At 40.0% G+C, this 14902-nt stretch overlaps 1 protein-coding gene across 1 annotated transcript in view; it reads left to right on the top strand.

The window, feature by feature from the left end:
* The window catches only part of stk32c (serine/threonine kinase 32C), a gene marked incomplete at its 3' end in the record, with an annotated part of 78865 nt that overhangs the window by 16791 nt on the left and 47172 nt on the right, over window positions 1-14902 (top strand). Inside the window, exon 2 of the mRNA XM_083922646.1 lies at window positions 11733-11788. Within this exon, the coding sequence (XP_083778772.1) occupies window positions 11733-11788 (56 nt within the window). The remainder of the gene's footprint in view (window positions 1-11732; window positions 11789-14902) is intronic.

The following is a 14902-nucleotide window of genomic DNA, read 5'->3' as shown; positions in this document are numbered from 1 at the left end:
ATATCAAAGACCCTAGTGTGTCCCAGTAGCAGCTCGACTACTACAGACCGTGAAATATGGCTTTACTACTGCAATAAAATATTCAGTAATCACGTGGGAGAAGAAGCCGCTGTAAAGCAAACAGTTTTTTTAGAGCACTTCTTACACGGTGTAGTGTCACATGCACATTCAAGTGTCACATGCACTCAGACTCTGATCCCTCTGCCAGCGTCTGTGTAGAGATATTAAACTTCCGCCACTAGAACTTGAGCAAAGTGCGTCGCCCTCATCATATCCAGCATTGCCTGATGGCAAAAAGCTTCCACGCATATGGCACAGCGGCGACGTGCACAAATGGAAACCTGTCAGCAAAATCTGAGAAATGGCTCGTACACAGGCTGATCACACAGTACAGAGGCAGACAGCATTGGATCGGATTAGAAGCAGAGGCGTATTCTCCAAAGACAGAGCAGGAAGGGATCGATGCTAGGAGGTTTTTTGATCCCTGTCCAGTGGGCTTATCCACACAGGGTGCAGTCACTCAGTGTGATTTGATGGCCGGGTCGTACTCTAAATGTACTCTGCATTAACATTTCAGAGTCCACTTTCTGTGTTCCGTGTCAAACTACTTTACATTTAGAAAGGATTGTCTTACTTAAATATTCATCAATTATTACATTTCAATATTCAGATAGTTATTTTACCATTACTGAAATAATGATTCATTGGGGGCCAGTTTTGATGGGCTTTGTGCAAACTGTGTATCTATGTACCACATTATCATAGGTAGAAACTATATATAGTGCAAAAGCACTGTTAAAGCCAGCAGTCAATAATCAGGACAGTCAGTGTTACTCCTGTTTACGTCTCTGCCATTGTGTACATTGGGTTTTTGGATTCATTTATATTAATTATTATTATTATATTGTTTATATTTGGTTTATCTGCACTCTATATATGTGCACTCTTCCCCACTTTGTATATCAGACAGAATTATCAACTAGTTAAACTCCATTTCCATCTTCAGCACTGTAAGATTTCCAACCCTGTCCACGTTGGATAACTTGAAAAGAGTTAATATAATTCATTTGAAAAGCACTTCTAGACTTTTCCAAATCTAGAAACCAAATGAGCATGTTTTTCTGACAGTTCTGTTTGGGAATGTTCAAATGGAAGGCGTATATTTACATATCTTTATTTTTCATGTACGATGTATTCCTACGCCTCAGTGAAACGAATCAATCACCCCCATCTTCTATGACAGTGCACCAGCTATTCAGCCTTTTGGCAAGTGCAGTCCAGACTTTACTGCACGTGTGTTATACCTTAATAAGTCACATCTCCTCATTTTACCCTCCTTGCTTGAAACATTTTGGCTTCAATTTTGTAAAGTGGGAGGAAGTCCATCTTAAAATGCAGTCTATGGTTTAAATATGTACATGTATATATTTGTAATGGAGCCTTAATCATACAAAGTAAGCTGTTTGTGTTTTCGCTCAAAATAAGTATCCATAAAGAGCATTTTAAGTAAATAATATATGCATTTTCAGTGTTTGCTAATACTCAAGATTACCCTTTAAACCGAGCGTAAACAGTCAAGTGTGAGGAGATCAGTCACTCAGGTTTTTAAATGCAGGCGTTTCTCCATGTTATGGTGACAGAACTTCAATCTCTGGCTTCCGTAATTCTGCCCTCTCAGCACAACGCTTTGTGAATGGAATGTGGCGTGAACCATGGCTCCGTCGTATTAAGCGGTATCTGAATGATCAATGTACTCAAGCTTTACTGATTTCAAAAGTATTAGCCCCTCGCCCCATTAGCATAGTGCTTTGCCTCCTCCTCGTTCCTCGGCAGCATCCTCACCTAGATGCATTGATTTCAGCCGACAGACGAACAGTATCATTGGTCCAGTTTATTGATTGGGTTGGGATTCTCTTTCAGTCAGGTATAGCCTCTTTGGGGAACCCAGGGTGAAACTGGACGCTGCATAGTAAAGAACGAGATGTTGCATATGGTGTCTTGATTTTCCGAGGGAATGCATCAATACTTAATCTTCCGCTCTCTGAGTGGTTTTTAAATTAAACCCAATTGAAGTTATTTTCTCTACCAGATAACTGTGGTGTGTTCTCAAAGGACGTTTTGGGGTTGGAAGGAAAATGGGAGAATGATGTATCTCGAAAATGACAGAATAGAAATGAGGGAGCTTCGTCAGATGTTTACTCATCCATTAAAATGACGCTAATTATTTAAAAAGGGCGCTACAGTAAAAAGTCAAAACAAAGGTTGACGTATGAATGCACATCCTGCTTGTAATTTGTGTGCTTGATCCCCATTGCATCTACTGTCTTGCGTCACATCTCACAAAAGCATAAAACAGTGAGTCCGTCGAACTTTTCTCAAGCGAGGGACATTGCATAAATAACATAACCTCTCAACCTTGACGCGCCGAGCATGTGTTTGTCGTGAATCATACCAGAGCTATCAAAGCTGTAGGTACTTGTAACTCCTAATTCGTCAGCATCTGCGCTCTTGATACACTGCCACTCCTCCTCCCCTCACACAACCCTCTCTGTGCCGCGAGCTCTGACTGATGGTGATTAATAAAGAACGTCTCATGAAAGTTGCATTATCTTAGGATTCATAATTAATGCCAAAATATGACTATAGAAACTGACGCACACTAAATTCACATTCATTTTCATACGTTTATTGTCTGTGTGTGTGTGTGTGTGTGTGTGTGTGTGTGCGTGTGTGCGTGCGTGTGCGTGTGCGTGTATGTGCGCGCCATTATGTCCTACCTCTGTGTGGTCCCAGCTGCTAATTGCAGTCTTCTTGTTACGTTGACTCTGGCGTATAATACTGCAGTTTCCTTACATCTTTTTTTTTTTACAGGCTTACAGATTTGTTTTGTCTTTGTTTTTTAAAACTCATCATGTTGAGAGTTGCTTTGAAAGGTTGTCTCTCTGGACCACTCTGCAATGCTGTATTTCCCAGGGTCTAATTAGCAAGGTTGATGATCTCGATGCATAATGTATGTATTGTTCATGGTCTTGAAGGTGTCCTCCACATGGTTCACCTTGTCTTGCCTCTGTTCTCTTTTATCATATAAATTACAATTCATTGTACTATTTCTTACCTTTCATGATCCCATACTATGCTATTATATTATGGTATGCTGTAATGTGTCACTACATTATATTTCTATTATATTGCTAAATTAATGCACACAATTGTGCCATTATTTAATAACATTGTCTTTAGTTTTAGTGTAATTGCTGATTGTGCTATTAATCAAATGATTGTCACTTTACTTCACTTTTAAACATTTCTCCCTGGGATTATTAAAGTATTCCTGATTTCACATTCTGATTATCTTGTAACTTTGTCTTGCTCTTACTTCTATTGTTATTTTACCTTTATATACCTCTTGTTTATTTTTTTGACTTTCTCTATTCATCCGTATTTATCTGTCTTTGTGCTGCTGCAACAACTGAATTTCTTCATATAAACTGCGATCATCACAGCATAAGCTGTGCTTCTCATCAGTTTGTATGCACTGTACCACCACCAAGGTTATTGTCTTGTTGTTGCTGTTGTTAAGCTGCTCCTGAACTAGAGAGATATGAGATATATAACGGGTCCATCTCCCTTTGTACCACACCTATAGCCCCTATAGCGAGTAGGGCTGAGACAAGTAGTCAGTTTATAAATGATAGAACATTAATCAACTCTGTCAACTATTAAATTTAATTAAGTTCTTTATCAGGAAAAATGCCAGACTGACATAACAAGTTTTTTTTTCTGATAATGAAAATAATAGTTAATTGCAGCCCTACCCCTCCAGAGCATTGTGCTGCAAAGCTGTCTCTCGTGCTCGTGACACTGTGAGCAGCCCTCAGATATTGTTACAATCAGACATATCTGGATTGAAATATTTACAATAGTGACGTGGTAGGAGTTATTTGGGTCACCCCTTGTTTATTTGTCCATAGACAATTTGAGGTGACAGTTGGAGAGCTTTCAGAGCTTTGATGAAGCCCTGTTCCCACAGACCAAAAAAACACCCGCTAGCATCTGGCTTTTGTCTTCAGTGAGAAAGGTTACCTGTCAGGTTATTGGCATTCATTACCTGGACAAATGACCCCGCAGTCTTGATCAGGCCTACTCACAGACTGGCAATTGGAAAAAGAAAATCTTATCTTATTTTTAGCCTGTCTTTAAAAAAACACATGCATATATACACAACACGGATATTAGTGAGGGCTGAATTGTGACTTTGGCTCCTGAAAGTTTTTAAGCGCTTGGACACACACATACAGAGCCTCTCCATGCCCCTTGACATGGGCGTTGTGCCAATATAAGCTCCTCCACAGGACCCAATCACCCGTTGAGGACCCCTGTAGAGCCTACTCAGCATATCACCCTGGTGTGTCAGCAGCTTCCAGCCCGTACAGGGGAAAAGATATTGTCGTTTCCCCCACTGTCTCCATGGTAGATCAAATTCACACACACACACACACACACACACACACTACTTGGTGCACTTGACTGGAGTGTTTGGCCATAGTCTTTTTTTTTTTTTTGCAGCATCCACTGAAACCTGAGAGCTGAGGGAGCCAGCAATGACTGCAGTATAGACACTTTTTTTCACCATCCAACCTCACTTACCATCAATGTGCTGGTTTTCACGGGTACCGCTTGACAGTGAAACGACACAAATTACAAACACCATCAGCAGCATCATTTGTTGACTGTAGTTTATCCAATGGATGCCCACTGTCCCTTAATCATTTGACTCAACAATGGCCGCAGCAACTGTGTAGAAACCACTAAAAAGCTGGAAAAGAAAAGGGCTCATTTTCAGCACTGGAAAAATATTCTTGAAATGCTGAGGAATAGGAAGATGTGTTATTAGAGGTAAAGAGTACTAACATCAGCTCTCAAATGATAACTGTCAAGGCCCGGACGAAACAATAAACCATTTTATGCTGCTGTGAACCCATTGATTGACTGAACGGCAAACACTTCACCTCTGCTGCTTGACTTTACTGGTCTGCTAGTGCACAATTCTTCCTCCCAGCACGGGGAGGGGTGCGCTCTGATGCTGAAGCGATGGCTACAGGAAACACAGCTTACGCTCTAATTATCCCCTCAGAATGGAACAAGGCCCAAATCTCTTTTACCCCTGATTGTAAAGAGCGGCTCCTTTCACCAGGCCAGTTAAAAAGGGAGGGGAGGGCTTTTGTTTTGCTTCCCATTACCCGATGACTCATACTTCGCGGAAGCACTGTGGGGACATCGATCGATGGGTTTAAAAAAAAAAGTTGCGGTGGATGTTGGATCGTGCTTTCTGACATGTAGAATCATATTCCAAGTCTTTAGTGGACCATTTACATTTACATACCTTTTTTAATATCCGCGTAGGCCTAGATTTATACCATCTGACACATCTGCAGTGACTGTCTGTGCTGTTTGTGCACATTCAAGTCAGATTCGGGGAGTTCAAGTCTTTGTGAAAACCTTATAAGTACTAAACCCTGTCAGAAATGTAACCATAAGGATATATATATATACATTTTTTTTTATACAATCCTGCTGATTAATATAAGGTATTCTTGCTTCCTATTTAGGCTTAATCTATAACATATATCTTTCACAATTGGTTAAAAAAGACACTTAATGAAGTGAGACACCATAGTCACAGTGTGCACTTATTCTTATTTTTAAGAGGATCGATTGAGTGTTTCTCCTTTTTTGTCTGGGGGTTGAGTGTTTCTGCTGCACAATGGGATTTCTAAATGTTTGAACACTCGTGAAACGTGTCCCGCATGTCAGAAGTGGCAAAAAGTCTTGCAATGTTCTGCAGTGATTAGGCTCGGTCGTGGCCAGCAGGCTCCATATCGCCAGCAAAAGAAGCACCTTTGATGTTCAGGAATTTGGTTCAGCCATCTTGGATTTTGTGCGTTAATCAGGACTCCAGGATGTACGAAATCTCACTACACTTTGCACCCATGTTCAATCTAGTAATTATTTTGATGTGATCGCAATTTTCCTTGGGCATAGCACATAGCCTCTATAGAGTCCCCAATTACTTTTAGTCTTAAATGCGTTTTTAATGGACTTGGTATATTCAAAAACGTATGAAATGTGGTGCACACATCACAGCCTGTGAACATTGCGAGAATATACCACGATTGGGTTCATATGTGTTTAGCAGGCTCCATATTGCCCCCTAATGCGTGGAAGGACTTAGTTGTGACAAAGTTGCTTTTACTAAATTTACTAAGAAAAACCCACATAGCTATCCTCCTCTCATCCGCCCAACGGGGAGTTGTTAATTTTGAATTTTGTGTGTTTATGCAAACTTTTCAAACTCCTCTGAGAGTGTTTATTTGACTTTTTTCATATTTGGCTGGAGTGCGTTCCATTTACCTCGGAACTGGGAATGACGTCACACCCGAGTTATCAACATTAGGCGTAGCTGTGGCTCAGAGCCAGATCGGGTCGTCTTCCATTCGAGAGATTGGCGGTTCGATCCTCCTGCGGTCTGCATGTCGAAGTGTCCTTGGGCAAGACACTGAAGCTTGAATTGCTCGCCGTGCTGTGCATGGGTGTGTGAATGTGATGTGAATGGTTAGATTAGATGGTATGTAGATCCACTACCATCAGTGTGAATCTCTCTGTGAATGGGTGAATGTGACAAGTAGTGTGAAAGCGCCTTGAGTAGTCAGAAGACTAGAAAGGTGCTAGATAAGTACAAGTCCATTTACCATTTACTATCATATCAGCGTTATAGTTCCATTCGGAAAAAAGTAGCCAACAGCCAAAAAAAGGAAGAGGAAACAAGATGGATACATCTACAAGAGGTCATTCACTACATCGCAGGCTACTATTTATAACCCTTCTCGCATAAACAGGTCACTGAAAAAACAAAATAAAAAAAAACACCAGCTGAATCTACCAGGCTATGGTTAGCCGTATTACAGGGGCTTCTACGTACTGTTTACAACCAGGGCAGCCATCTTGAAATGTCAACTCGGTGGTTGTGTGGATCATCTGAATTTTCCAAGTCGGCAAGAAGATCCAACTCAGAGCTCAGAAATTTGAAATGTCTCCAAACTTAACAATTCCAAATTGTGAAGTTTTTGAGTTTTTGTTGAACAGCATTGCTGTGGTGAAGCGGACACAGTTGTAACTTGACTTTAAATAGTAAAATCTGTCCCAAATTTTACAGGCTGGATAAGTGAAGGCCTGAAGACATCTAGATGCCCGCATTAAGTCGTACTCTTTGCACCACATACTGCTAACCGGATGTCAGCCTTATGTGACAAACATCATCTGATTTATATGAAATTTACATGGTGGGGTCTACACATGATGCAGCAACATAACATATAATCATTGTGTATTCTCAAGTGTATATATAATAGTGGACACAGAAAGTGGTACAAAATGTGCAATATGTAATTTTCACTGCCACGCACTCCACATAGTTGCTGAAATGTCAAGTGGTGTCCTGCCACTACCTGTCACAGTGCTGTTTGCGGTTTGAATTTGTTTTATTATTAGTTCCACTTTTTCACTCTTGCTCCTGTTGGCTTTGCACGTACCACTGCTGGTCTTAAAGCTAGCACATGCTGCCGTCTAATCTTAAATAGGAACCACTGAATCTATGAACCCACACTACTGTATAGAATTGCTCTTCACATTTCTCTTCAACCCTTTTTTTGTACAGCACAGACCGCTATATTCATGGTACAGTGTCTGTATGTTGGCACCGGGTTGCAGTCAGAGCAATGCCATATGAGAGGATTACGCATGTTCAAAAGACTGAGAAGGGAGAATCCACACTGGATTAATCTATCTTCCAGACAAAACATGCAAGCCGCACCTTGTGTCTTTAGCCTGGAAGCAAAAACCATCATTCAGCCGGGCGTGCATAGGTCAGCTGGCAGTGGGTCTGCCTGGAGGAGCCCAGCATGTGCTGTCATCTCTTTTGATCGCTCCTTGTATACACAGACAGGGGGCCAGGCGGATCAGGATGTGAGCTTTAGGAGCTGACTGACTTTTAAGGAGGAGCTGCATAAGTTACCGTTGTGTCTGCTGTGCTCACATCTGCCTGTGCCTAACCATTGACACAGAGCACTAGGACGAGGTCGATCATCAGCTCATCAGTCCACATTCGTACATGCAGTAAATAGTGACATGGTTACTGGTTGTCTGGCTTAAATCAGTAAGAATTCGCAAAAAAATACTTTATCATATCAATCTTAACATTTGCACACACTGGGAAATAAAATATTACAAAACAACATACTTCCTCTGCAATTTTAATTATAACGTATGGAATTAACAGTGCCTTAAACCATTAATTGTAGATTGCACCAACTATGATGACAGCTACTTTACTCAGCTGTAGCTAATCACAGTGGGCTATGTCTTTTAGTTGTTGTAGGAGACTAAAGAGATTGGAAAGCCTTTTATTTCTTCCAGGGCTGTGTCCAAAATCATTCATTACTCTTACCGACCAACAGGTTTCTCTATAATAGTGAACAGTAAGTTAAGATTTACTGAAGACTAACTATTCATCATCATTTTGGATTAGGCTTGCTCAAGGGTAGATCATTTTACATGCAAAGAGTTCTGACACTAAAATAAAACAGTCAATGTAGTGCACTAAAATAGTAAATAGGGAGTGATTTCAGACTGGTAGCGAGCAGCTAATTACCTTGAAATTCATTTAGTGTCTGTCGGAATTTCGCGGAAAAACTTTTCAGCTCATAATATAAAAATAACATTGGAAAAAAAGTGCGCTGAGTTTGCCTCCATTTAGCTCTCACCCCATTACGTTAAATAACAAAAACTTTCCATAGCCACATGCACTAATAGCCACGGTGGGACGGTCTATCACCGACAGAGAAGCTCACATTACAACACACACAGACGGAGAGTGACCTCATTCTCTGCTCAGGACGCCAATACTCCACTATTTCTCTCCATTGAAGAACTACATTGGTTGTTTGCTGCTATATTTATGTTCTAAATATAGAATGCAACTCCTTTAAGGATATAGTCTAAAACTTTAACCCTAAGCTGTCAGTCTGTGAAGCTAATGCTAGCTAACGCCAGCAGCTACAGTGCAGAGCTTAACAGTTGTTGCACTTTTAAATTTAATAATAATATTTACATATTACTGATTAATATTAAGTTTACAAGTAATAATACATGTAATACAATGCAATAGCATTATTTTGTGTGATTCTATTAATATAGAAACCAGATAAATATGTGGTAATGTAAACTTATCTTCTGTTATCTTGTTTGGTATTATGCACAGCACAAGACACAGGCCTGTATTATTATTATTTTACATTAGAATCAATTGCATTTTAAATTGGAGTCGCAGGGTTAGGGTCAGAAAAATTACAATTTGATGTTTTCCTCTAATTATTCAGTTGACTTAACACAAAAATAAAACTGATTGTAAAATCTGTTACATTACATTACACAGGGCTTTTCCCTCTTTACAAGGACTTTTCTCCTGACTCCTCCCATCCAACAAACACCGAGTTTAAACTCTGTACCACACACAGGACAATCTATCAGTCAGCAGAACACACATCCACCGAAGGAGGCAATGAGCCAAAACATCTAAGTGCACCATTACACATATTGATATAACAAAATAAAGTAAGATAAATGATTGCAGTGCAGTGAGCTGGGTGCTTTTCTGGAATGAGACTCCTGACTTTGCCTTCGCTCTGATGTTCCCGCTAGATACACTGGAAATCCAAATGGAACATTTTCCTTAACAGATGTTTTTTTATTAACTTTATTTGGACAAATTAAAGCATGCAGTCGTTGTTCCTGATCAGAATATCCGTGTCTTTATTAAAAGTGTCCAATTATCTGTGACACAGCTATAAGAAGTTTGAATAATCTTCTACACGCTGAATGTTTTTGTGTTTTTATGTTCTGATGTAAAGATAAGACAGAGATTGTCTCCTCCAAAAGTTTTTCAAATGTCATTAGTTCAACAGAGCCTTTATAAAGTTATGAGAAGACAGAACCATGCGGCAGGCATGATCAGAAAAACAAAATCTGTTGCAATTCCCTTGCTGAGACATGGTAGTGTGTTGAAGCTACACTATTCCGATCTTGATAGAAAATACATGCTTCATGTTGTGACTGTTCAAAATGTCATTGTTTTTCAATTCTTCAGACTTTCCACAATCCAGTTTTTCTCCCTCCCACAGTGTTCATTCTGATGGAAAATAGCCTTTATGTTCTATTGATTGCAAAGCTACGACTTGGCAGTACCAATCCAATATACAGTACAGCCAGAAAGTATTAGGACAGTAATTTGTTTTTTATTGATATGGCTCTGTACTCCAGCCCATTGGATTTAAAATGAAACAGTCCATTGGGTTGAATACGTGCTGACTTTCGGCTCGACAAGGACTCAAATCTGTCTGTGAGCACTATTTGACTCACTTTTGGACCATGTTAGCGACATGGCTCTAAAGATGGCAATGACAATTTTTTTGGTGCACCACTTTGGTCTGACTATCGGATAGATCGTTGTTACATTTTCGTTCAGACATTCAAAGTCCAGTGATCCCTCGACTCCATGAGGATGACATTTGTGGTTTTAAGCAAAATGTGTCATCATCTATTGGATGGATTGTCATGAAATCAGCAACAGACATTCATATTACGCTGAAGATGAATTGTCATAACTTAGGTTTCATCTTGCGCCATCATTGTGTTAAATAGTTTTTTTGGTCCAATTTAGGTAATGACCAAAAACCTTCAAAACTAATGACACTCATTGGCGTCAGCTGTGCTTTGTTTCGTGGTAAGTAGCAAATGTTAACATTATTAGTAGTAGACATACTATCGCAATATCATGTTGGCATTGGCATTGTGAGCATGTTAGCATTTGTGTACAGTACGTCAGTATATTTTTTTGTTATGTTTGAGTGCTTTCACACAGCAACGCAAGTATTATGCAGCGATAAAGGGATCTTAGTTTTTTTCCGGGACAAGGTCAATTTCAAGCTTTTGCACCTCGAACAAAGGCATCAACCATGAGGATTATAAAACAACATAGAAGCTCTGTAGACAGAACTAAAACAGCATTCTTTACACCTTTCAACCTTGACAAAGGAAGCACATACTAGATCCTCTCCTTACGTTCCTACCTTTCACAATAAAAGCCCTAGCCCCTGCTGTTTGAAGGCCTTTGTTCCTGTTATTTAGGACTACGCAGAAGGAAAGCATTCATATACCTCCAGACAAGACGAGGACTGTTTTGAGTACACACATAATGTTCTTAACTCTGACCTCAATCAAAATGAGCATGTGTTGCTAAGACAAAAAGCCCTCAGAGCAAGAAGTAAAGATGTTGCCTTATGTTGCCTTGCCGGGCAGAGCATCACTAGGGAATCGTCTAAAATGTTTATGTTAACTTGTCCAATTACTTTCTGTCCCCTAAGAGTGGGGGACTGTGCAGATTCAATTCCTCCATCTTTTATCTGATGTAGACGTGAACACATTCAAATTCATGCTTGAAGTCAGCACTTTGACCTCATTATGATTTGAAATCGAATGTGCTGGTGTACAGAGCCGCAACAACAGCTAAGGTGTCCCTGCGCTAAGACTTTATGATTGTACACCATGTCCTTCTCCGTTTTGTAGCTGAACTCATGCTGATGAATTATATCTTTCTCATCCTCTCCTTTTCTTCACAGTGAACTTTGACCACTTCCAGATATTGCGGGCCATTGGCAAAGGCAGCTTTGGAAAGGTAATGTAATCAACATTTTTCATTCAGTGGATGTGTGTGTTCTGTACTTTCACTTACCCGGCACCGGTCGTTATCACCGCTAAACAATCAGAGAAGGCCAGGCAGTGAGAGATTAGACCTAAACTCTCATGATATTATGGTGCTTAAAAGATAAATAATGGTTTATTAATCATAGTTATAAACACGCCGTATTGTTCCTGTAAAGTCACCAAGAGCCAATTTACTTTTCATCTCACGCCCGCCAACCTGTTGGGAGTTTTGACCCCAAGTCTCCATTTAATTACAGAGTTGCACAATTGCGTGGTTGCATTTGTCATGGTGCTCAATGGTTGGACAGAATACAGCAGGGAGGAATACTTGGTGTGTATGTGTGTGTGTGTGTGTGTGTGCTGCATGTTGTGAAACCAAATTACCGCAGTTCTTTGCAACCCTGTTTCAGGTGCCAATACCATTATTGGTGGTCATTGTTGATAAAACAAGACATTTTGGATTAAGTTTTTGACATTTGTTGAACAATTCCTTTGTGTTCGTATTAAAGATCCGCATGAGACTTCAGTAATGAATTCAGGGCATAGCGGGTGTGTGTCTGTGTGTGTGTCGACACACAGTTGGGCTCCAGAGATCGGAATAGTTTCTCTTCATTTTAAATCTCAAATATTACGCCTAATATTTGTTCATTATACTCATGTGTGTGCAAATTCTTCCTGCTTTGCTCTTCTGAAAACACAATCTTTTTTCAAAAACATGTCCCTCTGTTATAGGGAAAGTCATTGCCCAATGCTGAATACATTACCATGTGAATTTATGTAAATTTTTACTTATTGCTTTGTTCCCTCAAGCTGCTGCCACTTCCCTTATGATACAGAAGGGAATCTGCAGTAAGCCGGGAAATACTCTGCATGCAGGCCTAGTTTTAGAGACTGTAGCAGGCCAACCCAGTTTTTTTTACACATTAGATTATTTACACAACATTTAACTTTTTTTTTTTTAGATAATTGCCACATGGAAATAAGTGTTCATTCATGTTTTTGGCTGTTAAATTATGCACAACAACAAACACGCTTGAAATAAGCCGCTCTACTGGCTAAGATAGATGCCCTAAAAATGTCACAGTGACAGGTCTTTTTGGACACTTCCCCCTCTTTTGCATCAGACAAGAGAAGTCAAGAAGCTCTCTTGTCTAAGAGCTGGCCTTCACAGAGTCAAGTTCGCCCACCCTTTTATGGAGACATGTGCGTGCACACACAGACAACCTACACTCACACAGTCAGACAGATGCTCACGGAGTCATCCAGATAAAGTTTGTCCTTGTTGGAGGTCATACTGTCTGTTTTTTGGCCCACTGTGGCCACACTCTGTGTTCCTGCTGCTTCTGAATACTTAACAGCATGAGTCTTTTGCTCTTCACTGAACACAACTGAGGCCAGTGTTGGTATGTGTAAGCGGGGATGTAGTAAAGAGTATGAGTAAACCATCAGTTCCAGATGGCATTAAGATGAGACAAAATAAACTATAATTAGAAAAGATAATACATATTTTAACGTTTGCATTCATTTTGACTTTTTTCACCAAAACATGTAGCATCAACTTTATATTATAATATTGTTTACTCAATCAAATGAGACTTGAGGTTTATTTTAGTTTAAATTGGTGTGTAAACAAACTAAACCACAGCATAAAGACATTGGTGTGTGTGAGATTTAAAGAGAGAAGGACACAATCAGGCACAAACATAGAGAGAGTATTTACCTCACACTGTAGCACTGTGAAACATAATCTGTATATTCCATCTTGCGTAGGTGCTCCAGGAAAATGGGGTTTTTGGTGTGCAGTACTGTCGTTGAGCCTCTGTGTATGTCACATTTGTGAGAGTGAGAGAATGCGTGTTGCGTGGTTTGTTTTTGCGTAGTGGGGACTTGTGAGGCAGGTTGGAGCTGAGAAAGAAGAGGCTGTCAGAGGGGAAACCTCTTCCAAAAGCCATCTGCTTTTCAATCCTCATATGCAACTGTCCCTTACAATACGCCAATTTGGGCTGTCCCATAAACCAGTTACATTTCCAGTTTATTATTACAGGTGGTGTTTCAGCTACAACTCCACCATATGACATGCCTCAAAGTCAGACCCATCTCATAGTATGACATACAATGTGAGATTATTGTTTTGACACAGTGTATAGGCACATTCAGTAGGCCTGTCGCAATAAGCAATAAATCAATAAATCAATAAATCAATGAATCACATGATAACTTTGAATGAGCTCGATAACTAACTTTTAATGAGCTCTATAACTTTACCATTTCCATTTCTCGTTTTTTCTGATGTCCCTCTATCAAAGAGACCGGAGGACAAGAGGACCCCTGGCGTTACCCAGAGTGCAGCAGGAGAGCCCTGTGAGGAGCAAGTTAGAGGACGTGCTAGTTGAGATTTGGAGGTATAGAAACAAAGATGGTTGGTTTCAAAGCCGAACGCCATAGCTGCCATGTAGAAGCACTTCTGGTTCAAACCGAATGAGCGCGGTGGACAACTTCACTTGAGCGAGCCGCTGTGTCGCATTTGTTGTATAACAGTAGGAACTAAACCACCAATGTGTTAAAACAGACGATTTTATTTATTGTGTTTGGTTGTTTTGTTTATTTTTTTGGGATATGTCTTCCACTTCTAGTGTTAAATATTCTTTAGAAATAAACGTTTATTGATCTTTGAAAAGGTGTACTTGCATTAGTATGCCATTATCATTATATCAGTTCAAAATGGTCTCAAAACGGCTAAATTATCGCTTATCGCAATTATTTCTGGGACAATTTGTCGCCCAGAAAAAATTTGTTATCGTGACAGGCCTAGCATTCAGATAAATTGTACTGATTACAGGATTATTGCAGGTGGAGTTTCCCCCAGTTGCCACTCCCATTGCATGCTGCTCATCCCCTGTATCTGCATATGTCTGAGACAGATCATCTCAAGGTCCTGACAAATCTCAACATCACTCGAACTAGATGGCCTGTGACAGGTGGAAGCCTTCCGACTCAAGGATTTTTGTATTAGAAATACAAAATCTGCCCAAAAAGAGAACTCATGGTGGTGAAAGTTATGTAGACTGCCCTAGGCTTTACACAT

Source organism: Echiichthys vipera (assembly GCF_963691815.1).
Source record: "Echiichthys vipera genome assembly, chromosome: 11".
NCBI classification, from domain to species: domain Eukaryota; kingdom Metazoa; phylum Chordata; class Actinopteri; order Perciformes; family Trachinidae; genus Echiichthys; species Echiichthys vipera.
This window is presented reverse-complemented; position numbering and strand designations above follow the sequence as displayed.